We start from the raw sequence: 18,987 nt of genomic DNA on the forward strand, positions 1-18,987 counted from the left end.
AAGCCTGGGCAAAGCACTACGCTACGCTCGCGTAGTTTGCGAAGTTCGCGCTACTTCGCACTACGCGAACTGCACGTAGCACAGTGCGAACACGCGTAGCGTAGTGTTGCGTAGTGCTGCTGTCATTTTTTGCTTGCTCGCGGTCCTCAACGTCAAGTTGGCGACCGCGAGCAAGCAAAATGACATCCCGGCGAGACTTTTTCCTTGTTCGCGATCAGCAACTTCAAGTTGGCGATCGCGAGCATGGAAAATAAACCTCCCGGCGAGATTCCCAACGCGAGGTCAGGTTTCTCATTGCGAGTGGTCGCGTATGCTTGCGACCGCTCGCGATGAGAAACTACCAGTTCGTGTTGAGAAAGCTGAAGCTCGAGTAAAAATCTACTCTAGCAGCAGAAAACTACAGCTCGCACTGTGCAAGATGCCATTTTCAATGATTGCACAGTGCCGGTTGCTTGTCCGCACTGTGCAATCATTGAAAACGACATCTGGCACAGTTCGAACAAGGTACAACGCAGTTCGCGAAGTGCTACGCGTAGCTCGCATAGTGCGAACTTCACTTTGCGCAGCTTCGCGAAGTGCTACTTCGCGAACTACGCCCAGCCCTAGCTTGAGCTGAAGATGTTAAACTTTAGAGATATCTGGACCTTAGAGGATTTGCCACTCCATTCAGAAAAAATAAATAAAGCCACCCTGTTGGGCTAGGAAGGTTTTTCTCCCTTGGTGCATTGTGGATTCACAAATCCATCTCCAGATTTGCAAATCTGCTGCTTTCGGACTCGCTGGCTGTTACAAAACTAATTATGTTGCGACTGCCAACACTCAACTTAATGAGCTGAGCACTGTGTCGGAAAATCAAAATTAAGAAGAAAAAAGGCTTAAGAGGGCAGGGTGAATCTAACCTGAAGTACCCTCATTCCTTGGCCCATGTGGGGGAGGAGCATAAGGGGAACTGGTTTTAAAATAAAAATATATTTTTTTTATCTGAGGATCCATGATTCCAGTATCAGATTTGCGAATCCCACTCCTTTCCTTTGTCCTCTCGACCCACCTGGACCTCAGGATTCGTGATTACGTTATGAGTTTGACAAATCCTGTTACAATAAATAAATCTTTTGCTATTTTGCCAAAAACTCAGCATTGACATTATCCTTGGGCCAAACTGTGTTTTTGGACGCGTGTGTGCCGATTAGGAGCTCTCACTGATATATGAAGTCGGGACTGAATGCAGAATCAAGTATTGATTTTTTTTGTGCCTCCTTGATGCTTGTGTGTTTATGCAGGTTTCGAAAATGTGTGTTGTATCAGCTGTTTCACTTGTGTAGATTTTTTGTTGATGCTTTATAGCATATATGTAGTTGTGTTCATTAAACTGCTCGTGTTGCTGTCTCAGTATTGCTATACGCTTAGTTAAATCATTTAGGAACTAGTCTGTAGCAAGTAATTTTTTTCTACAAGGTTTAGTATGCTAGTCTATCATTTTGTGAGTTTGAAATGCAACTTTCCCAACAATTCATTTTTTTGTACAGTTTCCCAAATGGTTGAGAAAGCTACTGAAGAACCTTCCGGATTAAACATGCAGCATGAAAATGAGGTGCTAACTGTACATGAGCTGCAGGTTCTCCAACAACAAAGATCCTTTTCAGCTGAGAATCAAAAAGGTCAGCCCTGTAATGTTGAAATGTTCACTATACCCTGTTGGAAGGTTCTGTTTTTGTAAGGTAGTCCTACCAAACAGAAGTCTCACATATTCCTAATAGTGTTCATGGCTCACCTAACTAGCCTGCAAAGTGTTATGTGGTGCTGCAAATAGCTAGCAATGCATCAGTCGTTTGGAAAATGTATCAGTTGCTCTGTCAATCAGAAGTGACATTTTCACCTTTCAGTCTGTTAAAACTGGAGACCTGTATAAGGGAAGAGTTACATGTCTTCGATGGTTGAGTGAAAGCAAGCACATGTGAAGGCAATCTCTAACAGGCAGAAAGATTTTGAAAAATGAAAAATAAACCCAAGCTTATTGTGGGATGTTTGTGACGAGCTAGAAACAAGTCCCAGTATATTGGTATATGAAAGCTTCTGGTTCCGCAAAGGAGCAGTGTTCTTTTTTAAATTTAAGAAGTTGCTGCCTATCTGACCACTCAGTTGATTTGATACGTCTTTCCCTTTCTTATAGGCAGAAAGTTAGAGTTTAATTTTATTTGTAATTGGGCATATTTTGTGGGGAATTCTTTTGGGGAAAATTGGCCTTTAAATTATGATGCAGTAATTTTCTGCATTTAAAAATGATCATTTTGTTACAATTTAAATATAGGGTTTACATATTATAAAAATGTTTGGGAAACTGAATAGTGACGTGACTTTTCTAGTGTTTGACTCCAGTGATGATACGTAGAATACAGAACTATGATTACACAATTAAGGAACGTTTCCTTTTGACGTGGCTGAGTAGAATGTCTGAACTCTGCGCCCCAGTGCCCACCAGATTATATGGAGGATCTGCATTTGCAGCACCACTTGCCTCAGCAGAAACCTTGAAGGAGTTCCCAGCTTTAGCAAGATAACCCTTACTGAATTCTTGTCTGCTATGATTTAGACACCTAGGGCGTGTAGTAACATAGAGGACCTTCCTGCAGGCTAACCTAGGATTTGGAACTGCAGAAGCTATCAAATATGGGAAACATGTTTGTTGGTATTGAAGAATTCCTCTGAATGGCTTTGGAAAGCTGTCCCCCCTTGCTCCGTATGCTTTTCTAAGCAGTCCTGTGTTTCCCCTTCAATATGCTTGACAACCACTCTGAGTGCCATCCGTCATCTCAAGATAAGTTATGTGGTGAGTGACTACAAAAGCAGAGAGATTCAATTTCAGTGGTGTAAGTCTCTGTCTCTACCATAGTGAATAGACAAACTCCCATATCCCCCCAGGTCTGTCTCATGCCCATAACTGGTGTTGAGTTTGTGTTTGTATAGATGTGATTGGTTCTCAAGAGTGCTGCTGAATGGTGGAGTGGATTTGGACCCTTTTCTTTAGTGCGTGCTGCAGGGAGAGGTGCTTCCTTTTGTGTCAAGCTGGTGATGTCAATCTCTGATAACTCATCCTGAACATAGAACTACTCCTGTATCCTCCACGAAGTTTGATTACCTGGTGAATGGCATTTTCCTCTCCATGCCCTTTAACTTAATACAAGTTTTCCCCTGCCCAGGCAAAACTAAGCTGTGTTACTGCTATTTCCAAAGGCTATGGCAGCACATGCATGCCATTAGGCATAATAGCTTGACCGTTCCGAAATGTTTGGTTTCAGAAGCAAAGTGCAGAGAATTCAATCCCAATGAGTCTTCTAGCCTACAATAACAGAGGCATTGAGGAAGAAGTCGAAGTATCATACAAATCTTGGGACTGCACATTGATTATCTCCTAGCTAGACTTGGGCTTGGTGAAGGATTGACAATGTCATCTGATAGACATCTAGCCGCAGATTCCTTAACTTAGAATTATCCCCAGGCGTCAGACTGGATCCGGAAAAATGTTTGCAGCAGCACCGCTGCATGCCGGGGGACGGCGCCACATGACCCCGCCCTGACGTCGTCCACGGACGTGACGTCAGCGAGGTCTTACAAGTCCCTCCCAGCTGGCTGACGTCCGTTTCCTTCTTTTCTGCGTGCAACGTGGATCCGGAGTAAGCGGTTCCTCTGGCCTGTTTTCAGGTCCCCTTTGACGCTTTGCGTCTGGAACAGTGTGCGATGCCTTCGGGCTTTAAAACGTGTGCCTCCTGTTCGCGGCAAATCTTCGCGACGGACCCACATCTTATCCGCATGTGGTGTCTGGGCGAACACCACAACTCGACGGATTGCGATGCCTGCCAACAACTCAAGCCGAAGTCCCGGCGAGAGCGCCGGATGAAACTACTTTCGGTTCGCCTGTCCCGGTCGGAGTCGTCACGGCCTCCGGCCTCCTCTTTGGCGGCAGGTGCCAGTGGCGGAGGGTTCTGTTTGTAGCGTCGCTCGCCCATTCCTGGTAAGTCCTGTCGCCGAGGTCCTCGACCTCCCTTCCTCCTGTTGAAAGGGGCGCTACTTCCCGGACTTCTCTGGATGTGCGCACCTGAGAGTCGGCCCTCCACTATCTGCCATTTCCTGGCACGGGGGCGACTCTTACCCAAATGGTGGCTTATGCTGCAGCCCTGCAGGCCTCTCTTGGTTCCCCTCCTCTCCCTGGGGCGGCCTCGGACCCTCCGCTGCGTGCTTGGTCTCCGGTGGGCTCTCCAGCTGATTCGCCCCCGGCACCGACTGGGCCCCTTGCCTCTAGGGATGATGGGGGTATGGCGTCGTCGGGGTGCTGCCCGGCTGGGTCCGTAACACCCCTACCGCGCCGCATAGTCCCATGGGGCTCCCTGTGGTGTCGCAGGTGGTTGCTGGTACTCGCAGCTTGTCTCCGAGTCCCCCTCGGCCCTCCGGACAGGCGGCTGTCTCTTCGGGGGCCGAGCCGGCGCCGTAGACTTGCTTCCCCGGCTCCGGCTCCATTCCCTACTTCACAGTCGGAGCCTGTTGTGGTTGAAGCTGAGTCGGCGCCATTCCGGTGCCGTAGACGTGCCTCTCCGGCTCCAAGCCTTACTTAGGAGCCTGTTGTGGTTGAGGCCGATTCGGCGCCGCACGACGCTGAGTCAGCGCCGGACGAGACCGAGTCTGCGCCGACCGAGGACGCCCTGACGCCTCCTCGGCGCCGGGTCATCGACTTCTCTCCGAAGGCCTCCAGAGGAGCCTCGATGTCACCCTGACGTCCGTCGATGCCAGAACCGCCCTTGCCTCTTCCTCCTGTGGAATTTGTGGCTCCGGCGGATTCTCCACCTCCTCACAAGCCCCTTCAGGTCCCTCATTCGTCCATGGGGTTTCCCCCCTTTGGACATTGGTCTACTCCTCCTTTCACCGGACAATCCCCTTGGTGTGGGCGGCTCAGCTTACAGCCCTCACCCACGGATGAGTTACTGTCCCCTCCTCGGAGTGCTACTGAGGCTGGTGTCGTTTATGAGGGTTGTTTCCATGGCTGCCCGCATTCTGCATATGCAGCCCCCTTCAGTTCCCCTGCCCATCGACCCTCTGTTGGATGTTCTCCACCACGGTTCGGGGAATGTAGAGCTGCTTCTGCCTTTCAAAGCATCCCTTTATGATGCCCTTCTGGGGACCTGGGCTCGGCTGGCGTCGGGTGATCCGGTGGCTCGTTCCATCATGCACCACCACCGCCCTGCCCCGAATGATCCGGTCTGCTTGTTTGTTCATCCGGACGTTCAGGGGCTTGTTCTGCAAGCTGCCTTTCCTTCATTGCCTCCGCTGCTGCTTCCTCCCTCCCGGGAGTCCAGATGGCTGGAGTCGTCGGGTTGTAATATTTTCGCCTCCACTAGCGCAGCTCTTCGCTCCCCTAACTACGGTGTGTGCACTGTTCCCGATAATGCGCGCGCACTTTTCTCTGTCCCCGAGCGCGCAGTGCCATGTGTGCAGTGCGCACAGACGGCACTTCCCGCGAGAGAATTCGCGCCGCCGCCGCTTTTAAAAAGCGCGCGGTGCGAAAAACGGGCATTTCCAGATTGAGGAGGACGGCGGCGGCGGAAGTGGCCACTTTGCAGTGGAACACTCGGGAGCGGAGGTAAGCGTAATGTGGCCAATTGCTGTCCTTTTGTTTGTGCTTCTGTATTGGCCCGATTGCTGTATTCTTTGATCAGTAGAGCGAGGCTGCGGTGGAGATTGTGTGCCCTTATTTAAGTATTCATGTTAATTGCAGCCCCTTCACGAGCTGCAATTAACATGAATACTTGAATAAAATCAACGCAATCTCCCCCGCAACCTCGCTTTACTATCAGAACAATACAGCAAGTTTAAAACCACGGCGTGTGCTTTGTAGGGTAATCGGCCTTGTTTTCAAACTTCCTGTATTGTTCTGATAGTAAAGCGAGGCTGCGGGCAGATTGAGTGCTTTTATTTAAGTATCCATGTTAATCGCAGCCCCTTCACGAGCTGCGATTAACATGGATACTTAAACAAAAGCACTAAATCTGCCCGCAGCCTCGCTTTACTATCAAAACAATACAGCAAGTCTGCAAACCAGGCCGATTACCCTAAAAAGCACACGCCGTGGTTTTAAACTTGCTGTATTGTTTTGAGCATAGGGTTAAAGAAGGATTCGTTAACGGACGCCATTTGTCCGTAATTTTAACTGGGCACCCCTCACACCAACCTAAAGCCGGCACGGCTTCCACCCACCTCCCTGCATGACTCCGATGCTGTTGAGGTCGGGGTGTAACAGACTCCGATGCAGTACCAAAGCTCAGATACCCAGCAGCATTGGAGAGACACAGCGGGATGGCAACCCTCACTTAAAGCCCTACCGCTACATGTTAGCATGTCTGCTTCTGTACTCGTGTGTGGAGAGTGATGTGTTCTAAAACAGGCAGCTCAGAGAAGGAAGGGCTGTTCTGTTGTGACCTGCATCCACCCCAGCTATATGGGATATTAGTGACCCCAAGGAGTGTTGCGTGGTAGCAAGCTTGCCACCAGCAGGCTCTTTATATTGTGCTAGGTTTCTGTTGCCCTTCTTTCCATATTTCCTAATAACTTTCCTCACCACGGGGAAAAAATCAATCATTGTAAGGGCAATAGGTTTGGCCTATGTGATTTAATGATAAGCTGCTTTGAGATGTAAATTGTAGTTTAGTCAACAGGTGTGCAATATAAATTACTCTGAGGAGTATTTTTAACCGAGACCTGGCTTCATGAAGGATCAGGTACAGACGTTGCCACGGCCCTCCCCCCGAACTATGCTATTGTAAGGAGGGACCGGGTAGGCCAAATAGGAGGGGGCATTGCCATTATTTACAGTAGAGATTTTGTATGCAACTTTGAACCTGCAGACATTCTTAACTGCGAAGCGGCATCTTTTAAAATTACTCTCAGTCCCAATTTTACCTTCTCTGGCGTACTGGTCTATCGACCGCCAGTAAATAATCCCGCCTGGTCAGATAATTTGGTAAACTTTATCCTACCCGAATACCTGAATGCTCAAAACTACACGGTTCTTGGAGATCTAAATCTTCATCTTGAAGACGACAATAATAAGATCTGCAAGAACTTTATAGATGACTTCACGGTTTTAGATATGACGGTACGTAACAAGGGTCCTACGCATAGAGCTGGACATTTGTTAGACCCTATCATAACAAACATGAAGGAACTCTCATGGCTTAACACTACTCCCGTTCTCTGGTCTGATCACTTTCTTTTACGTTTTGCCATCTCACTTACACCTATAAAACGCCCAGTTACGACCCATCTAGAATCCCGTAGGAGAAATTGGAAATCCCTAAATTTGGAGGATCTCAATAACGCGCTGAGGAAAGACCACCCATGCTTAGATGGAGACATGGAAAGCATAGCAGAAGCCACACAAAGATGGCTAAACGGTGCAGCGGATTCTTGCGTACCTTTATCCCACTGCAAAGGAAAAATACATCGCCCTCCTGCCCCCTGGTACACTGAAGCTCTCAAGAAAGAAAAATCCACATGTAAGAATCTTGAGAGGCAGTGGCGAAAAAACTATGAACTTCATCAAAAAGAAGTATACCGTAAAGCCAGAAATAGCTATCATTCAGCATGCATGAAAGCTAAAGCATGCTATGTTACCACCAGCATTAACATGGCCGTAAATAAATCCCAGACTCTCTTCAATACCGTAAGAGAGCTGGCTGGTGAAAATTCAAGAGCAGAACCTACCCCTCTTAATACCCAGCAATGTCAAGACCTGGCTTCGTTTTTTACTGACAAAATTGATAATATTGTCTCTAACATCAAAAGAGACAGCATAACCACGCATAAACATTTTAACATCCCTCAAGTGGTCAGAGGAAATTGTCATCTCGGGGCCTGGCCTCCTATTAATCTAAATATACTGAAGGAACTCTTAAAATCGATCAAATCAGGTTCCCCACGTGACATCATTCCTATCAGTATTCTAAGTAAACTAGAGGACTCGGCTATGGTCCCCATAGCGGAAATACTGAACGCCTCCATTGAGCAGGCCTCAGTTCCTGCTCTATGGAAACATGCTATGGTCACTCCTCTACTCAAAAAACCGGCCGCAGACCCTTTGATACTGGCCAACTACCGCCCAATTTCATTGCTGCCTGCCTTCTCAAAAATTCTTGAGAGGCACATCCACAAAGCACTCTCATTCTATGTGGAAAAAAACGAGCTTCTTCACTCGTCCCAATCTGGTTTTAGGAGTGGTTATTCCACTGAGACGGCCCTACTTGGGGTCACGGAAAAAATCAGGGAGTTCATGGACGATGGTCAAACGGTAGCATTGGTCCTGTTGGACTTAAGTGCGGCCTTCGACACCATTTCTCACTCCATACTGCTTGACAGGTTGGGGGAGAATGGTGTCGAGGGCAAGGCACTTGAGTGGATTAGATCATACTTATCCCTCCGTACTTTTCAGATCTCTTCCTCGGAGGCATGCTCTGAAATATTCCACTCTCCTCATGGTGTGCCACAGGGATCGATACTGAGCCCGCTGTTTTTTAATTTGTACCTTCGTCCATTAGCAGATCTTGCTGAAAAATTTGGCCTTGTCTTAATGACGTATGCAGATGACTCTCAAATTCTGTTCTCTCTTTCAAAATCTGACTCATCTGCTCCATCTGCACTGAAAATAGGCCTTCAGGAAATATTTAATTGGATGTCAGTTAACCAACTTAAATTAAACGGGGAGAAAACGGAGGTCCTCCTTTTAGGAAACAGCAAAGATCTCTGGAGCGATCCCCACTGGCCATCATCGTTTGGTAAACTTCCACCTCTAGCCTCTCAGGTCAGAAACCTTGGAGTCATCATAGATGATAGTTTATCTATGACGCAGCAAGCCAACAAAGTGGCTGGTATATGTTTTGCCATTCTTAAATGGCTTCGCAAAATTGCCTGGATGTTACCCCCTTCCACCCAGAAGACCGTAGTCAATGCCTTAGTGACATCTCGGCTTGACTACGGAAACACCTTGTACCTGGGCTCAAACAAAGTGGTAATAAGACGGCTGCAACTGGTGCAAAACGCCGCTGCCAGACTGCTTTGCAGAATCCCCAGATCCGTTGGGATCACCAAGCATCTTAGGGACCTGCATTGGCTCAGGGTCGAAAACCGGATTCGGTTCAAAACCCTGATTTACCTATTTAAAATCAAAGCTGGTATTGCCCCTAAATATCTACAGGACCTTGCTAAACTCTATCTTCCCAATCGCAGCCTCCGTTCAGGCACTGCTGCGAATTTTGTGATACCAAGGTTCAAGCGGGCTAGAATAGGAGGAAGATCGTTTTCCTATTTGGGCCCAACTCTGTGGAACACCTTACCCATCCATATACGTAAGGAGGAAAATTTCATGATCTTTAGAAAAAGCATAAAGACCTGGTTGTTCGATAAATAATGCGTTTCAATTTTGTTTCTTTCCAGTGGATGTTTGTACGTTACGCTGGTCCGGCGCCGGGAAACCCTTTGTGGGTAGCTGTGCGCCTTACAAGTGTTATAAAATAATAAATTGTTAATTGAAAAAGGCAATGCATTGTGCTGTTACTGGTGGTACTATAAACCGGGAAGATTAGTTAAAGGGCGAAGGGCCAGAAAATATTTCCCCAGGCAAGTACACTTTAAATGGGTGCAGCTATTTTGAGATTAGGTAACGGGCAGAGGAAAAACCAAACAAGCACAGTGCAAGCGCTGTACATGCAAAACCTAAAACATGCATGCTGACACAAGGAAATTAAATAAAAGACATTAGACGAACCAAAAACATGCAGCCAACAAAAGTATTCAGTTTTAAAATTAAAATAAACCATAAGGTGGCTTCTCATGGAAGCCTGAAACTAGCAACAAATTTAAATCCAGTGCGCGTTCTGTTATGTCTAGACATAGTGCAGCAATGCAGTTAGGTAATCCCTATATTAAGAATGCACGGCATCCAACAGATAAAATGTCACGACGTGTGTCTGCTGACCCATGTGGTTAAATGAAAACATGCATTAACAAGGAAAAATGTGACACTGGCAGCAGCAGTATTAGGATTCCAACTGGTGAAATGCTGCACTATTAACCAAAGCACTCATGCAGCCCCTTCACGAGCTGCGATTAACATGAATACTTAAATAAAATCAACGCAATCTCCCCCGCAGCCTCGCTTTACTATCAGAACAATACAGCAAGTTTAAAACCACGGCGTGTGCTTTGTAGGGTAATCGGCCTTGTTTTCAAACTTCCTGTATTGTTCTGATAGTAAAGCGAGGCTGCGGGCAGATTGAGCTGCTTTAGCTTCTTAAAGTGTACTCAGCATTTTAGGTGCTTGTTCTGGATGGTGACACTAGGAAAAACAACCATAAAGCAAGCACAAGTCAACAGAAAACACATACCCTAACTACACTTACTGTGGTAGGAGAAACTTGAGTGCTTGCTAGTGCAGGGACTTCATTCTGAACCGCAATGGGTCTCTGATCCTGTTCCCCCTCCTGTAATGTTCGACAATACAGAGATTATAAATATGTGGTGGCAGAACATGTAAAGGGTGGGTTATTTACCACCTTTCAAGACATGGTGAATTTCACTGTACGCAATGCTGTTCAGTATAGTGTGGTGTCTCAGCTTGTTGATGTCTGCGCAACATTTCAAGCATCTAGTGCAGATTGTGAACGAGGATTCAGCCTCATGAATACTATCAAGAGTAAATTGAGGAATAGACTGGAGCAGAAGCATTTGGATATGCTGATGAGGACAAAGGCCTACCTCCTGAATGGGAAAGTTGACCTAGATAGAGTTTATCACCACTGGAAAAATGACAAAGATCGCCGTGAGAAGCAACCCTGTCACCCATCTAGTGATGCCACTTGACATGTCTGAACAGCCCTCTCCCACAGTCCATGTTTGCCTGGATGTCAAAGTTTTACAAACTATCTCTGGCGGGATAGCCCATCATAGCTTTCACATCAAATTGTAAATATGTTATGTAATTTTGTAACTTATTGTGTATATGTGATATTGTATAGGCTCGCAACATTTACCCACCCAATGAACAGTGCTCCAGTTAAGAATATTTAGTAAAATCTAATGATGGTACCGCCGTTGGAGTCTTGTGCTTTTCTAAACCTGAAGTGTACTTTCCTGTGTAACCAATTATGTCATGGCGTGTTTATCCAATTTGCAAACCGGCCTTAAGACCCTTAACGTGGTGCTGTATGTGTGTAAATGCACCATCTTTTCACTTTTAAGTAAACGCTTGGATTGACATTTGGCACTGCACACGCGCGCGGTCTGGTTCCTGGCGCACATAGCCATGGTTGCAGCGCACAGAGACCCTCCACTGCCGCAAACAGAGGAAAAAAATTAGAGGGAACATTGGGTGTGTGTCTTGGCTCGGGCTACTTCTGCCCTTTGGGACTCTGCCGAGACTCTTCAAAACTTTGAGGGCACTCGTGCTGACCTCCTCCGTCTTATCCGCGATGGATGTGATCTGGCAGAATTTACTATCCGGTCGGCCCTGGATGCTTTAGACTCCTTAGGCCGGGCTATGGCCGGTTCTGTTGCACTACGCCGCCATGCTTGGTTGCAGGATGGCGTCTTCCTGGAAAATATTCGGGAGCGCCTTGTTGAACTGCCTTTTGATGGGGTCCTCTTGTTTAATACCTACGCCGACTCAGCGGTTCAGCGCCTCCTTGCGGGCTTTCGCCCCCCACCACAGGTCTGTACTTGGCAGGTCTCAGGTCGTCCTATCCTGGGGTGGTTACCCCTCCTTTCTTTTTGCAACTTTAATTCAGCGTCCACAAGTTGGACTGTGCGTTTTTGGGCTGACAGTAAGCCGACGGTGGCGGTGTTTCACACAAGTTGTTTGTGTCTTGACCTCTGACTGTGGTTTACCCTAAGAGGTGTTCCCCTGTTTTTTCTTAGGGGCGTGATATACCCCAGGTGGGTACCTGTATGCTATTGTGTAGCTCTGCTCGGCACCAGGCGGGCGTGGAGGTCCCTTTGGGCTCCCCCGTCTCCTGATGTCCTTATCTTACCATTTGGGCGTTTTTCCGTGTTGTGCCTTCTGGCACTACCTCCCACATGCCACAGGTCTCGCCCTGCTTGTGCCTGGTGTGTGTCTCTCATACTCCTCTTCAAGAGGTTTTTTCCTTGTAACTAACTCTTTTCAGTGTGCTTCAACACGCTTCTTCCGAGGCTGCTGCCCTGCCACCGGTGCATTAGGCGGGTTCCTTCTATAGCGCTCGCAGCCGCGTTGGTCTCGTGGCTCGTCCTTTCCATATATACCCACATGTTACTGACCACTGGGTACCCTTTTTATACGCCTCTGCCTATCTGGCGACGTCTGGTCCTATATCCCCGTTTTTCGGGGAGCATTTGGGTGCCTTGTAGTCAGGTTTGCCGTCATTCTGCACGGCGGGTGCCTTGTACTCAGGTTTGCCGTCGTTCTGCACTAGCGGCATTTTCCTTTGCATCTTTTATAGTATACTTTGGTGCCTTTTCATGCTGCTAAGGCAACAACGGTTCCCATGGTTCCGCTCCCTGGGGTTAGCCTCCTCTTCTGGAAGCTCTTCTTGGGGATCTTGCTGTTCCGTTCATGTACTAAACAGTCCCTCTCTTCTGTGTGGGTGCATTTCTCCTCCCGGTCGGAGTTGGTGGTTCCGGGGATCTGATGTTCTTCCCCACAGCTTTGCGTGCACTTATTCACATTTCCTATAGATACCTCTGTGCCTCGGATGACACGTGAGAAGTTGGCCTGATGTATGATGTCACTAGTTCTAGTGTACACCTTATATCAGTCCAAACAACCCTTATGGTGATTGGTTGTAAAGTCAACCTTATAGACCAGCTATCCTAGTGGTAGCATGGACAAGAGCAGTCTTAGGCTAAACTCTGAATGGCATGTGAAGCCAGCTGTGATACCATATATAATCCCTTGAATACTAAATGAAAGGACACCACAACAGATATATATATAAAATAAAGTGTATTTATTCTAGTCAAACCCTCAGCACTCTTTATGAGATTAGAGGTAAGTACAACACAGTCTTATTTAAGCATACATTAAGTCACACAGGCAAGTAATACAGTTAGGCCCTAGGGGCCACGCAAACCATATACTAAAGAAGTGGTATAAGGACCACTGTCACGGAAATAGGATAGGCCTAGGCCTAGGGAATCGCTGGGGCTACACTACACTAGCAACAGTTAGGAAGTGGGAGGCACACGGGATTCAGGTGCAGAGTGGAAACACTCACGCGTAATGCGTAAAAGTCGATAGAATTACTAGCAGTTAGAAATTAACAGTTTAAGGACACTTCTGAAGCAGCTAGAGAGTCGAGACTCGGAAACTAGACCCTAGGATAGTCACTACCCTTGTGAGCACCGAAGTACCCAAGTTACCTAGCCCACGGACTGCGGGTGCATAGGTGTGAACTTGCGTCGGGTTTCGTCGTGGACTTCTATGGATGCCTGAAGGAAAGTTGCTGACAGGCGGTCAGTGAAGAGTGTCCGGTGGATCCCAAGGCTGGGATCAAGAAGAGAGGATACCTGCAAGCAGAAGGGACAGAGTCAAGGTCACTAGCCAGTGACCACGTGGAACCAGGAAGGAACCAGGCGATGTCGTGAAGATTGCAGGTGAAAGGTGAAGCTTGTCGCTGCAGCCACGGGTACCAGGAGACGTCGAGGACGACCAGGACCAGGAGGCGAGCTGTCCCACGAAGGCTCTTGCTGTCGGCGGCGTCAAAGTCGAACTAGGACTCACCAAGCCTTGGCAAGCAGAACCCACGAAGAACGGAGGACTTGCTTCTGGTGCAGACCAGGAAGGTCTGGGGTGCTTCTCTTTTGCAAAGAAGCGGGAGCCAGTCTGGAGGAGCCAAACCAGCAGTGAAGATTTCAGGGTGCGTCGTCACAAAGGCCACTAGCCAACGGGCAAGCAACCGGACAGGCCCGGCAAGCAGGGAAATGCAGAAGGGCCCCACGCAGGACTCATGGAGTGTGGGGGGCTGATCTTCGGTGCAGATGGTGCTTGGGATTGGGGCTTCTCAATCCCCGGTGCACAACTTTGAGGGTGCCTCAGAAGCTGCGCTGGAAGATACTAGCCACTTTTCCCAGGTAGCCGGTCCCACGTCTCTCGTCGCCTCCACGGATCTCAGCTCGGCTGTGGATGTGGATCAGGGTCGGAGAAGTCTGGAAGTCAAGGCTCTGGTCGGGCTCTGCAGTCGGTCCCTCGTAGAACTTCAGCAAAGCAAAGGGTAGTCTCTTGATGGTGCCTGTTTGCACAGGGTAGCCACTCCTTGGCCACAAGGGAGATTCTTCAGTCTTCTTCTTTCGTCGAATGTCGAAGGTCCAGAGTTTCTGTTCAAGTTGCAGGTTTAGGATAATCTAATCTCCTGGGGCCCAGCTACCACTCTTATCCAAATCTGGGGGGCTGGGTTACCTGCTAGGTCACGCCTTATGGGTGGGACCTGGGAGCGGGGTGGTTACATCCCCCTTCCCTTTGTCCAGTTTCGCGCCAGGACTGGGGCTGGAGTGCCCCAGCACCGGTTTGAACTGGACTATGCACGGGACACCTTGTGTGCCCCAGGCATGTCTCATTCTTTTCATCCCTCCCTGCCCCAATACACTAAGGCCTGTCTGGGGTGGTGCTCGCACCTCCCAAGGCAGGAAACCTATTGTCCAAGCCTCCCTTGCCGGGATCACTCCCAGCAGCAGGAGGTCAGACTCATGTCCGTGGCAGCAGCATCCATTTTGTGATGCTGGGGCTCTGGTTAACTTTAACCGGGTAAGTAGGTTACAACATGTCTTCTCCCTCTAGAAGGGAGGGATAATATCCTCATCCCCAGAAATGGGATGGGGGTATTATTCCAAAGTGTTAGACACCTTACACGACATGTTTTGATAAAGCCAATCCATAGTTACCATAACCGTTTAAGATTATAAGGCACTTTAAGAGTATATGGTAGGCTATATCATAGAACAGCTATAAGGACATGGTTTTGAAAGCTGCAGACAGGCTCAGCTCATGCTAGAGCACCATCTCGCATGTTACCAAGCACTCTGCCTCCAGGATTGTTGAGGCCTGCCATAGGAGTGGCTGATAGGTACACATGTGTCTATATGTAAGTTAGGTATAGGAATACTACACCTAAGCAAGGAGTGATTACACGACCTTGCCCCAGCTGAGTGATCAGCCAGTTGTGTCATAATGGAAGGCCAGGCCAGGGGTGGCATAATACATGCTGCAGCCCCTGGTAGGCCTAGGGTACACCTATGCCCTGGGTACCTAAGGTACACTGTACAGGGGCCAATAAGGTGATCCTATCCAAATGGGTTATGCACCTAAAGTACATAGTATCAATTTAGAGAGAGAACAGCAGGGCTGTGGGTCTGATTAGCAGGCCCACAGCCACATCTAAGTCGAAAACCAGTAGAGCAAAATCAAAAAGTGGGGGATGAACATAGAAAGCAGACCCTACTCTCCTACAACACACCCTTCAGATATGTCTTTTTCCTTCGGGTGTCACCCTTATCAGTGTCTGGTGTGCCTGCGGGACAGTTCCTCTTCTGAGGGTCGTCCCGGGTGCTGCGCCCTGCATCTCTGTTTCCCTTTGGGTTGCGGTCTTCCCCTTGGCCTTCCAGTCGCCTTGTTGGGCAATCCCGTACTCGTCTTAACTACATTTTCTTGTGACTGACTTTTGCACTTGGCGTGTCTGTTTCACTCCTGTGCTTCTTGGACGTTGCTCAGTTCCTGCCTCTTGCCCTTCGCCTCCTGGCTGCTGCCTGTCCGGCCTCCCTTGCGTAGGCCCGCTGGGTAGGCTCTGATTATGTCACTCCATTTTGTCCTTTAGATTTTGGTTGGTGCCAACTTAGCGCTCCATTGGCCTCTGGGAGTAGTTCTTCCTTCCTTCATTATGAACTCTCTCTTCCATTCTGGGATATGGCCTAGTGCTGTTATTCCATCCCGTATTCACACAGGTATGGTCACGCGCCCTTCGGGTCGTCTTGTGGTGCCTTTGGCTCCCATTGTCTTTTGCTCTTCTGAGCTACTTGGTCTGCTGATTGGCAGCTCCGCCACAGCTTTCCTTATAGTCCGTCACCCTGTTGCTGGCTCAGTGCTCTCGGGCACTTTTTGCTGTTCTGTCGTAGACCCACCTCCCCCCTTGGGGTATGGCTGTGGTAATTATTCTAAGTTAAGGAATCTGCGGCTAGATGTCTCTATCAAATGTACGAGTTACTTACCTTCGGTAATGTTTTTCGCTTAGCCTTCACAGGGGATTTATTTTTCCCTTTCTCTGTATTCCTCCTATCTGATAGAGACTACTAGCCGCAGAGTCCTTCACGTAGAACTCTCCCCAGGGGTGAGACTGGATCCGGAAAATATTTTGCCCAGCATCCCTGCGCGCTGGGGGGACTGCATCACGCGGCTCCGCCCAGGCGTTGTCCGCGCATGTGATGTCAGCGAGGTCACATAAGTTCCACCCCGGCGCGCCTACGTCAGTTTTTTCCTTTTCCGCGTGCAACTCCGATCCGTCTTGTGCTCTGGGCCTGTTTAGGCCTTTCCCCTCTGCTATTGCTGCGTGTGTGGGAACAGTATGCGAAAACTTGTTTGTCGTGTGGAAGCCTCATGTCGGCGACGGATCCTCACCCCATCTGTATGTGGTGTTTGGGGGAGCACCACGACTCCACTGATTGTGAGGTGTGCCAGCAGACTAAGCCGAAGTCCTGGCGAGAGCGCCGGATGAAACTTTTGTTGGCTCTGGTGTCCAGGTCGTCGCCTCGGTGGCCCCTGAGGAGGGTTCTCGGACATACGGCTTCCCTCTCCAGCTTCGATCTTCTCCCAGGTCGCAAGTGCGCCGCTCACCTCTTGGTAAGTGTCGCAGTTTGTTCCCGAGGGTCGGGTTCCGGCCTGTCGGGGGCGTGGGCTTTCAGCGGGTGGTGCCGCCCCACGTGTCGTCCCCTTATCCGCCGTTTCCTGGCGTGGGGGCGACCAGAGCCCAGATGGAGACATATGCGGCGGCTTTGCAGGCCTCGTTGGCTCCTCCTCCTCGCCGGTAGCTCACGCCCTAGCGCCGACTGGTTCGGATCCAGTCTCGAGGATGTGGTGCTGTTGGGGTGCGGTCCTTCAGGGGTCCCTCCTTCGGACCACGGCGCCTCTGCTTCGCCGCAAACTCCCACGGGAGTCCCTGTGGCTTCGCGGGAGGTCACCGGGGCTTGGGTCGCACCTCTGAGCCCCTCTCGGGACAGGCGGCGGCCTTGTCCGAAGCCGAGCTGACGCCGCCACGGTGCCGGCAGCTGCTGGCCTTGGCGGTGCCGCAGGCGTCGGTGGAGGGCCCTTCTCGCCAGAGCCCCTCTCTGGACAGGCGGCGACCTTGTCCGAGGTGACACCGCTACTGTGCTGGCAGCTACTGGCCCTGGCGGCGCCACAGGGGTCGGCGGACCGCCCATCTCGCCCTTTCATGAGTCGCGGCTGGTGGGGGTCTCCTCGTCCCTCCCCGGGCCCTTCTCGTCCCTCCGTGCAGGAGGCTGCCTCGTCGGCACAGCACCACGTTCCGGCGCTGTCCCTTCGTTGCCCCGGCTCCGGTCCAGCTCCGGTCTCCTGCGCTGTGTGCTGTCGGAAGTCGCCTCAGTGTCTCCTCTGGCGACGGTGTCCTGCCTCAGGTTGCGGACTCTTTGGCGCCGGGCCGACGTCGGGTCGTTGACTCGTCTTCGTACGCCTCCTCTTCCCCAGAGGTTCGGCGGTTGCTGGTGTCATCCTCGCCAGAGACGGGCCGCCGTGTCGTGGCTTTTTTCCCCTGACGTCGTCTAAAGGCGGCTCCTCGCCGTCTCCACGACCGCGTTCTACAACGGAGGAGCCACAATTCCCCCACTCTTCGGTCCCTCTTCCTTCCTTTCAGCCTTGGCCATTCCTTCATCCAGTCGGCTTGGGGGATGGCCGCCTTAGCTTGCAGCCCTATCTGGCGAGAGCTTTAGTAAATGGGGAATTTGGAAGTGCAAACTAGTGCTTTTCAGGCCTCCAAATACAGTGCATGTGTGCCGGGCGCGCGCACCATTTGGCAGCCTGCCTGATCACTCGCACGGCCACTGAGAACATCAAAGCGGCCGCGAAAGTGATCACCATTTGCCACCCCCTCCCTTATCCAACTTCCTGCTTGGTATTTTATACTTGCCTCGTTCCTCCGTTGTCCCTTTGTAGCCCTTTTCGTTTGTTTTATTTTATTTCTGCAGTCTGGCTCTCTTATCTTTTAGAAGGGCTTTTCGGGTAGTCCTGAGTAAGTAAAGTAAATTATTAAGTAATACGATCTTCTGGTCTTGACTTTACACATCAGATAAGAAATGCTAAAAAGGATAATTGGCTATTGAGCAATTCATTTGTCCTAATTAATCTGACCTTTCCTTTATAATGCTTCATTTTTGATGAGTAAAACTAGCTGAATTCATAAACTCACACCAAGAAGTAAATGTGCAAATTATGTAATTTTGGCTGATACTACTGCTTGCATGCAAGGAACTAGTAATCATACATTTTTAGTATACCATAGAGCTACCAATGAGGAGTAGCTGAATACATCACTGAGACCAATAGTATTGTAGCAGGAGTATCGTAAACTTGGAGCGTTGTATATGGAATAGTTGGCATAGGGGCTCTAGAGCAGACTGATTTACAGAAACCACATTGTGATGGTATGGGGCTGGTTCTAGACATCACACTGCATTTTTCATATTTTCACATCTGGATGCATAGCTAATGTGTGGTTGTACGAGGTTGCAAAGATTTTCCTTCCCAAACTTTGTGAAGATGTCTTCAAAGCTTTTCAAGGTTCACAACCTCCTTAAACACAGCAACATTTTAATTGCGAGAAACAAATCTGCAGGGTTTGCTAAATTAAACCTCAGCAAAAACTAATTTTCTCTCTAAAAAGTGTTAAGTTTACAAAACATTCTCACGTTTGTAAAGGG

At 49.2% G+C, this 18,987-nt stretch overlaps 1 protein-coding gene across 1 annotated transcript in view; it reads left to right on the forward strand.

Annotated features, from left to right (window-relative positions):
* AHCTF1 (AT-hook containing transcription factor 1) overlaps positions 1-18,987 on the forward strand; it is a 1,022,752-nt gene that overhangs the window by 619,835 nt on the left and 383,930 nt on the right. The window contains exon 31 of the mRNA XM_085612122.1: positions 1,527-1,658. Coding sequence (XP_085468248.1) covers positions 1,527-1,658 — 132 coding nt within the window. The remainder of the gene's footprint in view (positions 1-1,526; positions 1,659-18,987) is intronic.

Source organism: Triturus cristatus, chromosome 6 (assembly GCF_964204655.1).
Source record: "Triturus cristatus chromosome 6, aTriCri1.1, whole genome shotgun sequence".
NCBI lineage: Eukaryota > Metazoa > Chordata > Amphibia > Caudata > Salamandridae > Triturus > Triturus cristatus.